At 41.0% G+C, this 13,776-nt stretch overlaps 1 protein-coding gene across 7 annotated transcripts in view; it reads right to left on the bottom strand.

Annotated features, from left to right (window-relative positions):
- Positions 1-13,776, bottom strand: part of LOC116053030 (cAMP-specific 3',5'-cyclic phosphodiesterase 4C-like) — a 107,122-nt gene that overhangs the window by 40,748 nt on the left and 52,598 nt on the right. For 2 of the 7 annotated variants that reach the window (XM_031303890.2, XM_031303893.2), the window contains exon 1: positions 9,660-10,044. The exons of 3 other annotated variants lie outside the window; for them this stretch is intronic. In XM_031303890.2, the coding sequence (XP_031159750.2) occupies positions 9,660-9,883 (224 nt within the window). In that variant the 5' untranslated portion in view covers positions 9,884-10,044. Of the gene's footprint in view, positions 1-4,879; positions 5,923-9,659; positions 10,045-13,776 lie in introns of those variants that run through there. 2 more of the 7 variants (XM_031303896.2, XM_036006883.1) reach the window with 2 other exon arrangements.

Genomic DNA, 13,776 nt, shown 5'->3' with positions numbered 1-13,776 from the left:
ATTTATGCAAGTCTCACTTTCAAAATGATTTCTTGTAAGCTAACCTGAGTTTAAAATCATGCAGTGGAATAATGGCTAAAATTATTCACAGGACTGAACACAAACAGACAAAGCATAGACTTCATGGACAGTTCTCACGCATCTAAAAACTTCCATAACTTTTTCTTTGTGTACATTTTTAATACCAAGAACCATGGAACAAGTATTATGTTTTTCATGCAGTTATTTCCAATAACATTGAGCTGTTTACTAAACTAAAACCCCGTACCCCTTCCACCAATGCTCTCTTCTCTCCTTGTGCAACGTGCTTGTGAAACATGTTGGACCTCAAAACAGACGCAGGGGTGGAGGTTTGCTTAGAAAGAGGTGTTTGTGAGGCCGCTGTGTAACCAAATCTACCAGCCAAATGACTTCTACGGTCCAGCTGGCTGCTGGCTCCTATGACAACATAACGTCTGGTAATGAGAATAAGCTGCCAGAGGGAGTGTCATTCATGTGTGTGCGCATGAGTGTGTTTGGGAGGGTGAGAAAGTGCACATATAAGTGTTTGTGTGCGTCTGTACCAAGTTTATACTGATATACGTATCAAGTATTATTGGCCTTTAATCAAAATATCAGATTATCAGTCAGTCTGCTGATGATATGATGGAAGTTTACAGCTACAGAGAAACTGGCAGGGAAATCTAGTTTTTCATTAATTCATTTAATAGACATGTTCACTATTTTACAGTCCAGAGTACGTAAGTATTTTCTATGCTTTAGAGTCCTGCATAACACAACTTGACAGACAGCTTCAGTGTTGATAAACTTAGCATTCTGTTGCAGCTTTTCAAGTTCTATATGTTTATACATTCTTCTAAAAGACTCACCGTGCTCTCTGTCAGACATATTACTTTATTTCCCCTGGCTAATAAACAGTACATACTTTATACCAACACTTGTCTGCAAAATAACACCAAACTTGACAGATAGCACTGCTTGTAACCAGTTTTTAGTACACTGAAGATGTGTTAACTATCCTGTTATTGAAAAGTATATGTATACCTTTTTTTATGTCTAAACAAAAGTATTTAGTTTTGATAAACAAGTTTATTACACAAGTTTAGCCAAAGTAAAAATGTGTACCTGATTATCCTCTCTAAGGATAATTAGATATAGGCTAACAGCAGGGGCTGTAGCCAATCCCAGCTCGATATTGGGCCCCGTATAGTCAGAGTTGATAAAAGTGAAGCTATCCTTTTTAGTTATGTTTCACAGCAATGCAATTCTCCGTTTAAAGACAGTAATGTATTCTGGAGACTCTGAACAGGTATAGTGGCAGTGGCTGTCTTAAAGACCTTTGTCTGCACATTGTCTTTACTGCAGTGAATTTGTGACATCAGAGCAGAGAAAGACTTGCACCACCTAGTGGAGAAATCACACATTCATCTGAGTGCAGTGACTTCCAACCATGCAGTCTGCAGATTTTTGTTTCAGCTGGTTATTACTGTGGCTGCTTTCAATGGTTAGCATACCTTTACCCAGACAGGAGGAGTGTATCAGAGAGCTGCTGTAGTCAGAATTAAAATATGTATTCATGCCACAGAGTGTACAACAACATGGTCACAGCGTCTTTGAGGTCACTAATTAAAAAAAAAAACAGATTAAACAGAAGAAAAACAATTACACTTAATCAGACTTTTCTAACTATGGTTTGTGCTGCTTTTACAGTACATGCAATCCTCTTACACATGTCTGATTTGTGGCAATGTGACCTGTGTTTGCTGCTTAGTTCTCATTCATATTGAAGTCATGCTGCTTCTTTTGTGCCTCCCACAAAACACACAGCCTGCAGTTGCAGTTGACCAGAATGTGTTACTTTAGAGGGTAGTGTCTCTTCATGTTGTTGCTTTTTGGCTTTAATCTTTATTTGTCCAAGATAAGTTGACCAAGCATGCTTCAGCATTTCCAACAACACCCACATTCCCATTCACTGATTTCACACCAAGTTAATCTGTTTTATCTGGGACATCAGAGAATGTTGAAATTCACCCAATATGTGAGTAACGTCAGAGTGCTGCTGATTCAGTCTGCTGAAGATGGACTGACTATCCAGCAGAGGACGCTCTGTGCCTAGAAACTACCTTATATTTACACACAGGAACGAAACAGACACACTCTAGAGCACAACTGTTGGAAGTTTGAAGAAATGGAAACAAGTTGTCTTACTACAAACTTGGTTTAATGACCATTGAGGATGCAACATAACAGAATGGCAGTCACACACAACTACAGCTACACGTCCAGCCAGAATACAGAGCAACACGCACCCGCAACAGCTCAACATAGACTGTGAACAACATATACTGAACACAGTGACTGATCTACATCCCCTTTCCTTAACTGATGCTCTAATACTGAGAAAAGTATCTTGTTAAGTGGTAAGTATAGCAGTACTTACACATTTTCACAAATGAACAATATCCCAAAAAATATACTAAGTAACTGCTATAAAAAAACAACAGGTGAAAGATATGAGAAAACACCCCGCTTATTATGTAAACAATATGAATATCAGTTACTTTAGACAAATATACAAACTATGAAAGACAAACTTCCAGGTCACAGCCTAGTAAACATATTGAAGTTGACACCTGATTGTCAGCTCTTAGCACACATATTGATTAACCTGAACATCTCAACTTCAGGAGCAAAATGACCTCAAAGTACCAGCAGTTCTCTGGTGGAACAATCAATATGGATTTTGGGATGGGTGTCTGTGGCAGGGTGAGTGTGTGTGTGTGTGTGTGTGTGTGTGTGTGTGTGTGTGTGTGTGTGTGTGTGTGTGCGTTCGTGCGGGCGTGTACAGTATACACGAGAAACGAGAAACACATGTCACATTCACGTGTTATGTGCAGCCAGGCTGGTGGGGCTGAGGAACTATTCCAGGCTCAAGGGTTTTATTTTGGGGGTCTGTTGTGTTATTGTTGCCCCCCCAACCACCACCTTATCACTCTTGCTCTGCTTGTACTCAGGGGTGGCCGTACTGGGTCAGAAACAAGTCTCCTACTGTAAATGTACTGGATGATAAACTGGGACCAATATGGGACTGAGCAGGCTGCCTCAGTTAGGCAGTTTCACACAGCTCTAATCTTTACATTTGCAGTTTCTGTTGTGTGTTAACAGGAGCATGAGTCATTTTTACCAGATAAGTCTCTGAACGACTTGCAAAATAATGACATAGTAACATTTCCAAATTCCCCCAATTTCCCTTACGCTTGAGTAGATCTTGACTGAAAGGTCTGACAGATATGCAAAGTTGCCAGATAACACCATAGCATCTTTTAAATGCAACCTAGAACCCAAATGATGCTCAATAAAAATCTAAAGATTTGGGCTGTGGACAGGTGGTTACTGTTGCCTGTCACTTATTGTCAGTTCAGACAGAGACAGCATTTAACGCAGCTCTGATGCAAACTCTTTGACATCAACAATAACAAAGAAATGTCATTTAAGGTAATTGTTACATGGTAATCAAGAATCTTACAGCATTGATAAATGTTTGGCATTTATCTTAGTTGGCAGGTTTCAGGTTTTGAATGAGAAAAGAAACATCAAACAACAACTCCTTCTCTACCAAGGACAGTTTCGTCAATCTAGTTAAATATTCACAGTTTCCCTCTTCTTTTACTGTATGGTTCTTTCTGTGGGTGATGGTAGTGAAGGTGTGGCATGTGTTTGTGGTCGTGCTGGGATTTGGTATGGGAGGCTAAGTTGACCCGGCAGCAGAGTGGAGAGCTGGGCGGTGCCCACCAATCCCAGCCCAGTGTAATGCTTACTGGGACTGAGTACAGGAACAGGCATGAACACACAAGCCAGAACACACACAAAACACAACATATAACGCATAAAAACCTCTATGATAAAAACACATTTAAACATGCATGCAATGGGAACTTGTATGTGCGTATAACGTGACACACATGCACAGACACACAGAAGGCAGTGTGTGTGTGTGTCGTCAGTGTAACATGAGTCGGTCCATTATTGTGCATCAGCAACAGGCATAGCTATCTATCCACCAACACCCTCCCTCTGCTTACAGACTGACAACAATGTATCAGGCACAACACACACACACATATACTACATACACACAGTGTCAGAGTGCCCTATTCACAAAATGAGGAACATGCACTTATAAATATGTAAACTGTGCAGCATGTGCATCTGCTTGAACACAAACATCTCCAGATGGTCCAACACTCACTTCAGTGCTCTGTGTTCAGTCAGCAGAATTTGTCTCAGGGTCATTGCACTGAAAAATGTCTCTGGGAGACTTTCAGCAAAAACAGGAAGTCTGTTGAATGAAACTTGCCACAAACAAAACTTGCTTCCTCTCAAAAGCGGTTGTGTAAAATGCCAACAAATAAAAAAACAGTGCAGCTCAAAAACCACCAAGTCACACACTGGCCTCAACGCTCAGGGTACTGAGCGACACACACCCAACTGTATGTGCCCATATGGCTCATATCAGCATCATCAAGTGCGTCATTCAAGGTAATTAAACCCATGATATGAAGCTACACATTGTCAATGTATAGTATTTTTAAACCTTATCAGACCAACTCTGCAATTATACAAACATCATGAGTTACTAGATGGCTTTCCATGAACTTAGATCCTAAAAGTAACTCAAAATAAAACCCTGCATGTATTATCAATAATTACAGTAAAACCACTGAAAAATAGCCACGTATATTGCTGTTGCCCAGACAGTGAAACTAACACTCCAGGTCTGTGAGCAATGTGTGCAGCTGTACTTTGCAGCGTGTATGAACACTCCTTCTCATGAATATTAGCGCTGATAAGATGCCGGATGCATAGTTTAGGAACATACCCCAAGCACGAGTGTCTCCGACCATGTCCGAAACCAGTCTGCGCCCCATTCCTTGCCAATCGGTGGTCTTTGTTCATTGTCCCTTAAGCTCATACGAGACACTCGTGGCTGTAAAGAAAATAACCTGAACATGTGAACCGAGCCTCTTGAGGATTCTTGAACTTTACAACTCAGTCTGTTAGTTTTCTCCCATTAACCACCGGGTGGTTCTGGATTGACTCCATGAGGTTTTATAAACCAAAACACAGGAAAGAGTCCAGGTGGAAAATGAAAACAAAACTGACACAGTCAGATGGAGGACGGATCTGATTAATCCCCAGTGCCTTAGGATGCAGGAGAAACCGTTGAGGAATGTTGAAGAGATCTTCCACTGAGGTCCCAGGCAAGCCTCAACAAGGCTGACTGGAGTGTGATATTCAATTTGTCTCTCCAGAAGGAAGAAGCAAAAAGGGAGCAGTTGTAACTGAAGACTCAGCTGCATTGAAGGACTTTCCACAGTTGTCGCTCCTCTCAATGGTTTGTTGTTGTTGTAAATACCCAAACTAATCCCAGACGCAACACTGACTACATTCCTGAAAGGGTCTTTAGTTGCACAGCTCCGAATTGCATGGAAGATCTGGAGAGAAGTCTAAAAACTATCAAAGTAGCTTTGTTAGTCTACTTCTGTCAGTCACTCACTCTGTTTGCAGGAAAGGGGAAGGGTTGAGTTGTTGCTGGGAGCAATGATAGCGGGGGAGCGTCAGAGGGGTTGACCTCTTCCTCCAGCAGTGTGAGAGCATGCAGAGTCCCCCGAGGTTTCTGTGGGAGCTAAGGACAACCCACCAAGGAGCTGTCGAGGAGTCTATTTTGTACAGAACATTCAATGCCGAGACCAATAGGCAATAGCTCAACTTAAAAGTTTTGGTATCAAGATAAAGGCAGATCTTCTTTTAAGCAACATTTTCAGATATTCAAGGTAAAGCAAAAGCACTGAGTGAAGACTCTTTCTGAGCTTTCAGAGACTCCTACATTTAAACAGTTAGAGAGGAACATTTTGGTGTCCCAACTTGTCAAAGGGAGATCTGAATCTACAGCGTGGCTGCAGGGTGTTTTTGTGTCTGGCAGAGCTGGCTTGGCTCAGCCTTCGTTGACACGTGAGATGATCGTGCCGCCTGACCCGACACCCTTCTTCTGCTGCCCTGCAGCTTCATAATTACAGGGGGGGGGGAGATATTGTTATTTTTAGAATTGGTGCTGGGCAGGGTGGCAAGGGGTGTGTGTTCGTGTGTGTATGTGTGTGTGTGTGTGTGTGTGTGTGTGTGTGTGTGTGTGTGTGTGTGTGTGTGTGTGTGGGGTGGTGGGGTCAAACAATCGTATAAATTAGGGCTGCAACTAACAATTATTTTCATTATAGATAAATCAGCAGATTGACAGTCCAAAATGACATCTCTAAATGTCTTCTTTTGTTCCATCAACACTCCAAAACCCAAAGATATTCAGTTTACAATGATATGACAAAGAAAAGCAACAAATCCTCCCATTTTAGACTGTGGAAGCAGAGAAGGTTTTGCTTTTTTTCTTACTTCTTGTTTGAAGAATGTCTGAAATGATCAGTTATCATTTTTTAAATACAGTAGCCACATATTTTTTTCTGCCAATCAGTTCCATTAATCGACTAAAAATCTCAGTTCCAGTCTAAATGCTACAAATAAAATGATGAAGAAGGCTAGTATTGGCACAATAACCAATCCTAATATAATATAAAATGATCTGTACACACACAAGACAGTTTATGAAGATCCTGGGGGATCTACAGGCAATGTTCCTGCATGAAATTAAGGAGTCTGCCAGAGTGAGAAAGGTAGGAGAGGAGTGTGAAGATACATTTCACAACTTCTCTACACTCATTAACTTTTCACACATTATATGCTAGTAAGTCAGAAGCTAAAACATGAAATGGCGCTTGAGCCAATAGACTATTGACTCAGAGGTGAGATCACACCGCTGCCATACACACATCCTCCATCTGAAACCCGACAACAGATCCCCAGCAATAACGTTTTGACCCACAGCGCACTGCAGTGAGATCTCACCAATACAGAGCTGTTAAAATGATGTGCTTGAAATAAAGTCTGTAAAATATTTGTTGCCGTTATAGTGAATGATGACATCTTCATGTGCCATCACCCGGATAAATATTTATGTTTTTATTCTAGACTTTCCCAAGCAAATTCCAACCATATAAAAATAATGTAACCTCTATAGTATCTTTTCTGGGTAATTAAATCATGAAGGGCAACTTCTTTAATGTTACCATCATTTCCACATTGCTTACAGCAGAGAGAGGACTGGCCATTGACAGCAGTGAGGGCAGAGCTTATGTTTCAAAATGCTAGTACTTAAAGTTTCAAACATTTCAGCTTCAGATACAGGGACACTTGTTACGTAGCAACCATTAAAGCCACCACAACCACTTCCCCCAGCACTACATGAACACTGAAAACTAAAAAGAGGATGCTGTGTGTATATATATATATATATATATATATATATATATATATATATATATATATATACGATTATCTTCTAAATGTGGTATAACTTGTTTGTCATGTTGTCAGTGCATTTATGTGACGTCCTAATAATAATAATAAACTGAAGTAATAGGATCAATAAATAGACGTATGAACCTCTTATAACAGCCTAATGGTCCCAGGATATTTAGATCCCTTAAAGGACAATTCCGGCGCAAAATGAACCTAGGTGTTAATAACATTCTCTGCGACATGTTTTCATGCTAATCGAATGTGTCTCTAGCTTTAAAGCAGTTTGCGGTAGCTTGTTTAAAGCAACACTATGTAACTTTCCCCTCTTCAGTCTCCCTACAGGTTGTCTCATTGGAACTACAGCCGCGCGAGCTGTAGTTCCAATGAGATTTTTATGAGTGTAATTATATCTTGGCAATTCAATTTTTGCTCTCCATCACACAACTAATGCTTGCTCTTGTTTTTAACTGTGACGAGTTACCCACAAATTGTATTATATATTATAATTATTAGAGTGCAATATACTATAAGTTACCCTCTTACGAGCTGAACCATGGTGGTGTTACTGAAGGCTTTGCTCTGCTCAGTGAACTTTTACAGTCTTGTTTATAGCCAGGGAGAGTTCCAGTTATAAAATAATTGCTTGATTTTACTCTTTGACACACCTGGTGAAATTTGGTTAACTTTAATTGTTTTTCTCTGAAAACTGGCTATGAGTTAGATTGGCAAGGGAGCTTTTCTCATCAGAGTTTAATAAAAAATGTGTTTGCACGGGCTCTAGCAATAAATGCATTAATGAGGAGTAATGAGAGGAAGAAAAGGTGTGTGGTGTCTGTGGTATATGCTCTATGCACTTAACCAAAATAACTCTAATGCGAATGCCACACCACATCATATTATAAAATAAATATTCCTCTGGGTTTTCAAAGGTTCATTAAGCCCAATTTTTTCTCTCTAGCTGTAATCTTATGTGTATGTATGTGAAACTGACAATAAGGATGTTTACAAGTAAACCCACAGGACAAAAACCAACACTTCAGCTCGCAGCCACATGAAAGAGATCTCAACCTCATGGTGACAGCATGTTAACAATATCAAATGACTTAGGGCAACATTTTTGAGATAGCTGTGGGAAACGCTGTTATATCTCAGTATTAAACGTCCTATAAGATGAAACAGCTGTTTATAAAAGCAACAATTACTCAGATCATCATGCAACAGTGATTCTTTGGAAAAGACCAACAATTTGTCAAAGCTCATTTAATAATTTTCTTCAATTATTTTAATTTAACAGTTGCTTACAAACATCCGTCTACACTTGTAAACTTGTACTTTCATGACCTACTAATACTGAAAAATGGGGCTTTAGACAGTAGGGAGATTTTCCTTCCATCCAGCTTTCTCTGAGTTTCCTCAAATGACCTTACAGGTCATGGTTGTGTACATGGAAAATCTATGTTATACGTCACTACCCGCTAGCACTGGTATTTCTTGCACTGCCATGGTTAGTTTCTATTTTAAAAATCTGATAATTACTTCCTAAAGTCATTCTGATATCTATACTTAACATTCTGTTCTGTTCTGAAATGACTAATAATCTCTATCCATCACAATGCACTTCTGCAGATATCTTTTTAAACATTTAAGACATAAAATACCAATTTAGGCATTGTTGTAACAAAATTTAATCGGCTCAATCTGTTCTGACGTCAAAGAGACACATGCGGCTTGTTTTCAGTCATGAGGAACAAATGGCATAGCATTAGTTAGCCTTGTGTTTACTGCGGTGAGGTGTCTGTAATCCCTCTGAACTCTTTGTCTCTGCTGAACAAAAACTTCAGGTCAGAGATAAGCAGTCCAGCTGCTGCTATAGGATCTCCCCACTATTTGACCTTTGCCAGACCTGCTGAACGCAGCGCTGAACACCTTAGGCATAGGCACAAAACAAGACACTCTCTTTCATTGCAAGAACAACGAGGTCCATTGAGACAACAAAATCATGATTTCCCACAGTTACCTTCTCAGACAATCAGGCTTTTTTGTCACAGCAAACCCATGACAAACATTTTCATCAGCTCCTGAAACAACTTGAGTAAACAGGGTCAGCAGGGTCCCTGTTTCAAAAAGACTCTGAAGATGACCTCTAATTCTGAACCTTGACAATGCATTTATCTTATCCATGTATTACAACTTCTCTAGACAAAATCCTGTAAATCCTGATTATGTAATATAGATACCAAAGGTATTAATACTACCTGGGTGTGTGTGCCAAGGTGAAGCGCCTCTGCAGGGTGATGCTACGGTTCATGACGAGCTTGCGGAACAGCAGGGGAGAGTGGCGGGGTGAGTTTCGAGGAGAGCTGCAGGGGGACATCCTTGGAGATCCAGACGTTGACTGCGGTTTCAGCTTGATGGGCTGAGTGCTTCTGAGTGGCAAGGAACCAGCCTCACCAGAGCTTTCCAAAACTGCCTCACTCATGCTGCCGTGTAAGGGTTTAACAAAATCTGGCCTCTTACGCTGATCTCTTGTGCAGCCCTCGCAGTCCTGACAGGTAGTCCAGGTCGTCCATCCGCAGCAGCATTCTTCTAGGGAATTCCCAAAATAACTCTGAAGTCTGTCTTGTAATGATGCACTACGTATTCAGAGACACTTGTAGGAGTCTCTGAACTCTTCAGATCCACTTTTACTTTATAGCTTGAGAATCTTCATTAACTTTCTCAACAGAGCATGTGCAAGCACTGTTGATGGACACAGACACGAGTGCAGGATTGAGCCCTCCCCTCAGCAGTGAGCTGTTTACACAGCACTGAGCCCTGCCTAAATATGGCTAGGCTAGGCTAGGAGTAAACGCCACATATGTTTCCTTCATCAGCTCATCAGTGCACAAACATTAAGTGTGTAGACACATGCCAGAGCTGTGCTACGTTGAGAGGCTGCAGCCTGGATAGATTTTTATTATGGTGGTCATTTGTGCCCTCTCTTTATAAAAACAGAGCCGACTTGAGATAAAACATAACAGGAACCCCAGAAATGTCACGTCAACTTTTAGTCGTATCTCAAGTGAATACTGCTTTCCCAACGGGGCTGAGGGGAGATGGAAAAACAGAGATCAAGCAGAGTTTCATCTTTGGCCCACAGCCAGTGACCCGAACCTCCTCTACCCAAAACAAAACCTTGTGAATTTAGCCAAAATACACAAACTAAAAGCCTAAATCTGCTCAGTACCTAAATATTTCCCTTGATAAGTACAGTAGCCAGCTGTTAATACAAGTTGCAACTGCCTTACATGCATAACAGTTCAGTTCATTTATACTCAGTTAGTACACCTCACATGTAACTTACAATACATTCTCCATATGTTCCTATCATTCATCAAATACACAAGTTCACACTATATTCAATCTCAGGGATTCAGAGATCAGAGAGGTTGCCAATGGTTGGCTATGTGTCAGGGTTCAGCTGCATGTGGATGACGAGAGTATTAGCCCTGATGCTTCACTGATGCACTTAAGATGGCATCAGACAAAAGCAAATATGAAAACCATTAAAAATAGTTGGAGAGGGGGGCGCTGCTGAGCAAGCATGGAGTAAGACGTGTTTTTGTGTAGCTCTGCAGGAAACTATGGCTAAACTACTATTTTCAGAGGTAACCTCTTCAAACAGCAATTTAAACAAAGTCAGTTTTGCTCTGTATAACTGTTAGACGTGCAGGATGCCGATGAGACCTAGCAAAACACGACAAACAACCATATCTGCGTCGAAGCCTTCTTCAACGAGTCAGACCACATGCAAAACAAAGATGGCGGAAGAAGGCTCTTCAGCTATGCCTGTTGATTTTGAAGGATTTAAACGTGAGCTATGCGAAGACCTAGCTGGTGCAATGAAAAAGGAGGTTTGATCTGTACTCGAAAGCGAACTGGGATTCTTCAAATTGGAGGTTCTGTCTCTAAAATCAGGTCTGGAGGAATTCAAAAATACAACAAACTCAGAAATAGCCGAGCTACGCAGTACGCTAGCTGGCACAGAGCACAGCCTGTCCACATGTAGTGACGATGTAACTACACTACAACGCGATGTGAAGTGCTTGACAGAGCTGGCTGATATCCTTCAAAACAAATGTGAAGATTTAGAAGGGAGATCGCGGAGGAATAATGTCAGGATCGTTGGAATACCAGAATCTCCTGGCAGTTGTTCAACATCAGCGATTTCAGCTTTGCTCAAAGATGCGTTCAACCTGGAGAAAGCGCCCCTGGTCGACAGATCGCACCGATCATCACAACCAGCTCCACGGGGTGGGGAACCAGCCAGAATGGTCATAGCGCGTCGTCATTACTACAAGGACTGCAACGATATCCTGCGCCTAGCAAGAACTAAACAGAAGATCCAAGTTGACGGCATGACCATCTCTGTTTACCTGGATTTCACTGCGCGAGTGGCCAAAGCGCGATCGGCATTTAATGGCATCAGACAGATGCTAAAGGACACCCCAGGAGTCAAGTTTGGAATTCTTTTCCCAGCTCGGCTCTGCATTACACTCAACGGGGCCGAATCGTTTTTCACTGATCCTGAAGCTGCCCGTGCTTATGTTTCCCAAAACATTGTTCACCATCATGAGGACTGACTGCTGTAGTCACAATCTGCATTCTTGAGGACTGTCAAGGTGAAATTTTTTCTTTTCCTCACTGTTTTGCATTATGTCTGTTCTTAATATAAGCTAATTAGATAATAAAGACTGCCAAAACCACGACAGTCATCTGTGAGCACTGTCAAGGTGATCTTTTTATTTTATTTTATTGTTATTACTCTCCTCACTGGTTTGCATTATGTTTGGTCAATATAAATTTAGTTATTTGATGATGGCTATCTGACTAATGGTTGGTCTGATATGGCAGCTTGTCGTTCTTGTTACATTTTCTCAACTTCATGTGTTATCAATGTTTGAAATGTACCTCTGTTCATTACCATTTCCAATTCCCTGCAGACTGCATACTAGTTTAGCAGTTAGGCTACCTGTAAAGCCATGTGCTATTACCTCTCTTTAGGGCTTGTTTATGCGATCTCCAGTTTAGGGGGAGGTCGGCATAGGGATATAGGGTACATATTAACCTGTTTTTTTTTCTCCACACAGCGCGTTCTGCGCTTTTTTGAATGTATGTTTTCTGTCTGCTCACCACTGGGACCTTTTACTACTACATCACCCAAGTGTTCACCTAAAATACTGTATGGCTTCACAAAGTAGCTGTGCACCCTGCACCACACGTCTCATCAGCTGGAATATAAAGGGGATGAGCGTCCCAATTAAACCTACCTGTGTCTTCACACATTTAAAATCCTTAGGCCCAGATATAATTTTCTTACAGGAGACACATCTTTTGGCTACTGAATGTTCTAAATTAGAAAGAGGCTGGGTTGACCATATATTCTGCTCTATGGGGCTAGAGCCAGAGGGGTGGCAATTTTGGTTAAAAGGGGGACCCCTTTTGTCCCGTCTCAAGTTATCTCTGACACAAATGGACGATACATCATAGTCTCAGGGAAATTGTTTGGCATTCCCATTATCCTAGCCAACGTGTATGGTCCAAACTGGGACAATCCACAGTTTTTCTCACCCCTCATAGCTAAGTTACCAGATATCAATTCACATCGTCTGGTATTGGGAGAAGATTTCAATTGTGTTCTCGACTCGGTTTTGGATAGGTCCGGGGCCGGGACCAGAATCAATATCTCCAAGTCTGGGGAGGTACTTCTGTCTTTTCTAAACGACTACAGGCTACAGGACCCTTGGAGAAGCTCTAACCCAGGCAATACTCTTTTTACTCTCCAGTACACAAATCTTACTCAAGAATAGATTATTTTCTTGTTGATGACAGGTCTCTCTCCTTTGTTAAACATTCAAAATATCACAGTATCATTTTATCAGATCATTGCCCTCTACAGTTGGATCTTTATTTGCCTAATAGTAGCACAAAACACAGAACGTGGCGCTTTGATCCACTGCTACTAGCTGATGAGGATTTTACTAATTTCATTAGCAGTCAAATAGACTACTTCTTTGAGACCAATACAACTCCAGATATGTCATATAGCACCATTTGGGAGGCATTTAAAGCTTATATAAGAGGGCAAATCATCTCCTACTCGGCCAACTTGCAATCAATGCGTAATTTGCAACTTACTGACTTATCTAGACGGATAAAAGACCTAGTCTGTAGAGCTGCTTATGATCCTTCTGATTCCAAGCTACACAAAGAACATCTACTTCTGCAATCAGAGTATGACTGCTTATCCATTAGAGACACAGAACAACTCCTGTTTAAATCAAAGCAAACGCACTACGAACATAGTGATAAAGCAGGCAAACTCCTTGCTCA

Source organism: Sander lucioperca, chromosome 11 (assembly GCF_008315115.2).
Source record: "Sander lucioperca isolate FBNREF2018 chromosome 11, SLUC_FBN_1.2, whole genome shotgun sequence".
Lineage (NCBI taxonomy): Eukaryota > Metazoa > Chordata > Actinopteri > Perciformes > Percidae > Sander > Sander lucioperca.
Note: the sequence above shows the minus strand (reverse complement) of the source record. Positions and strands in the feature narration are given on the sequence as shown.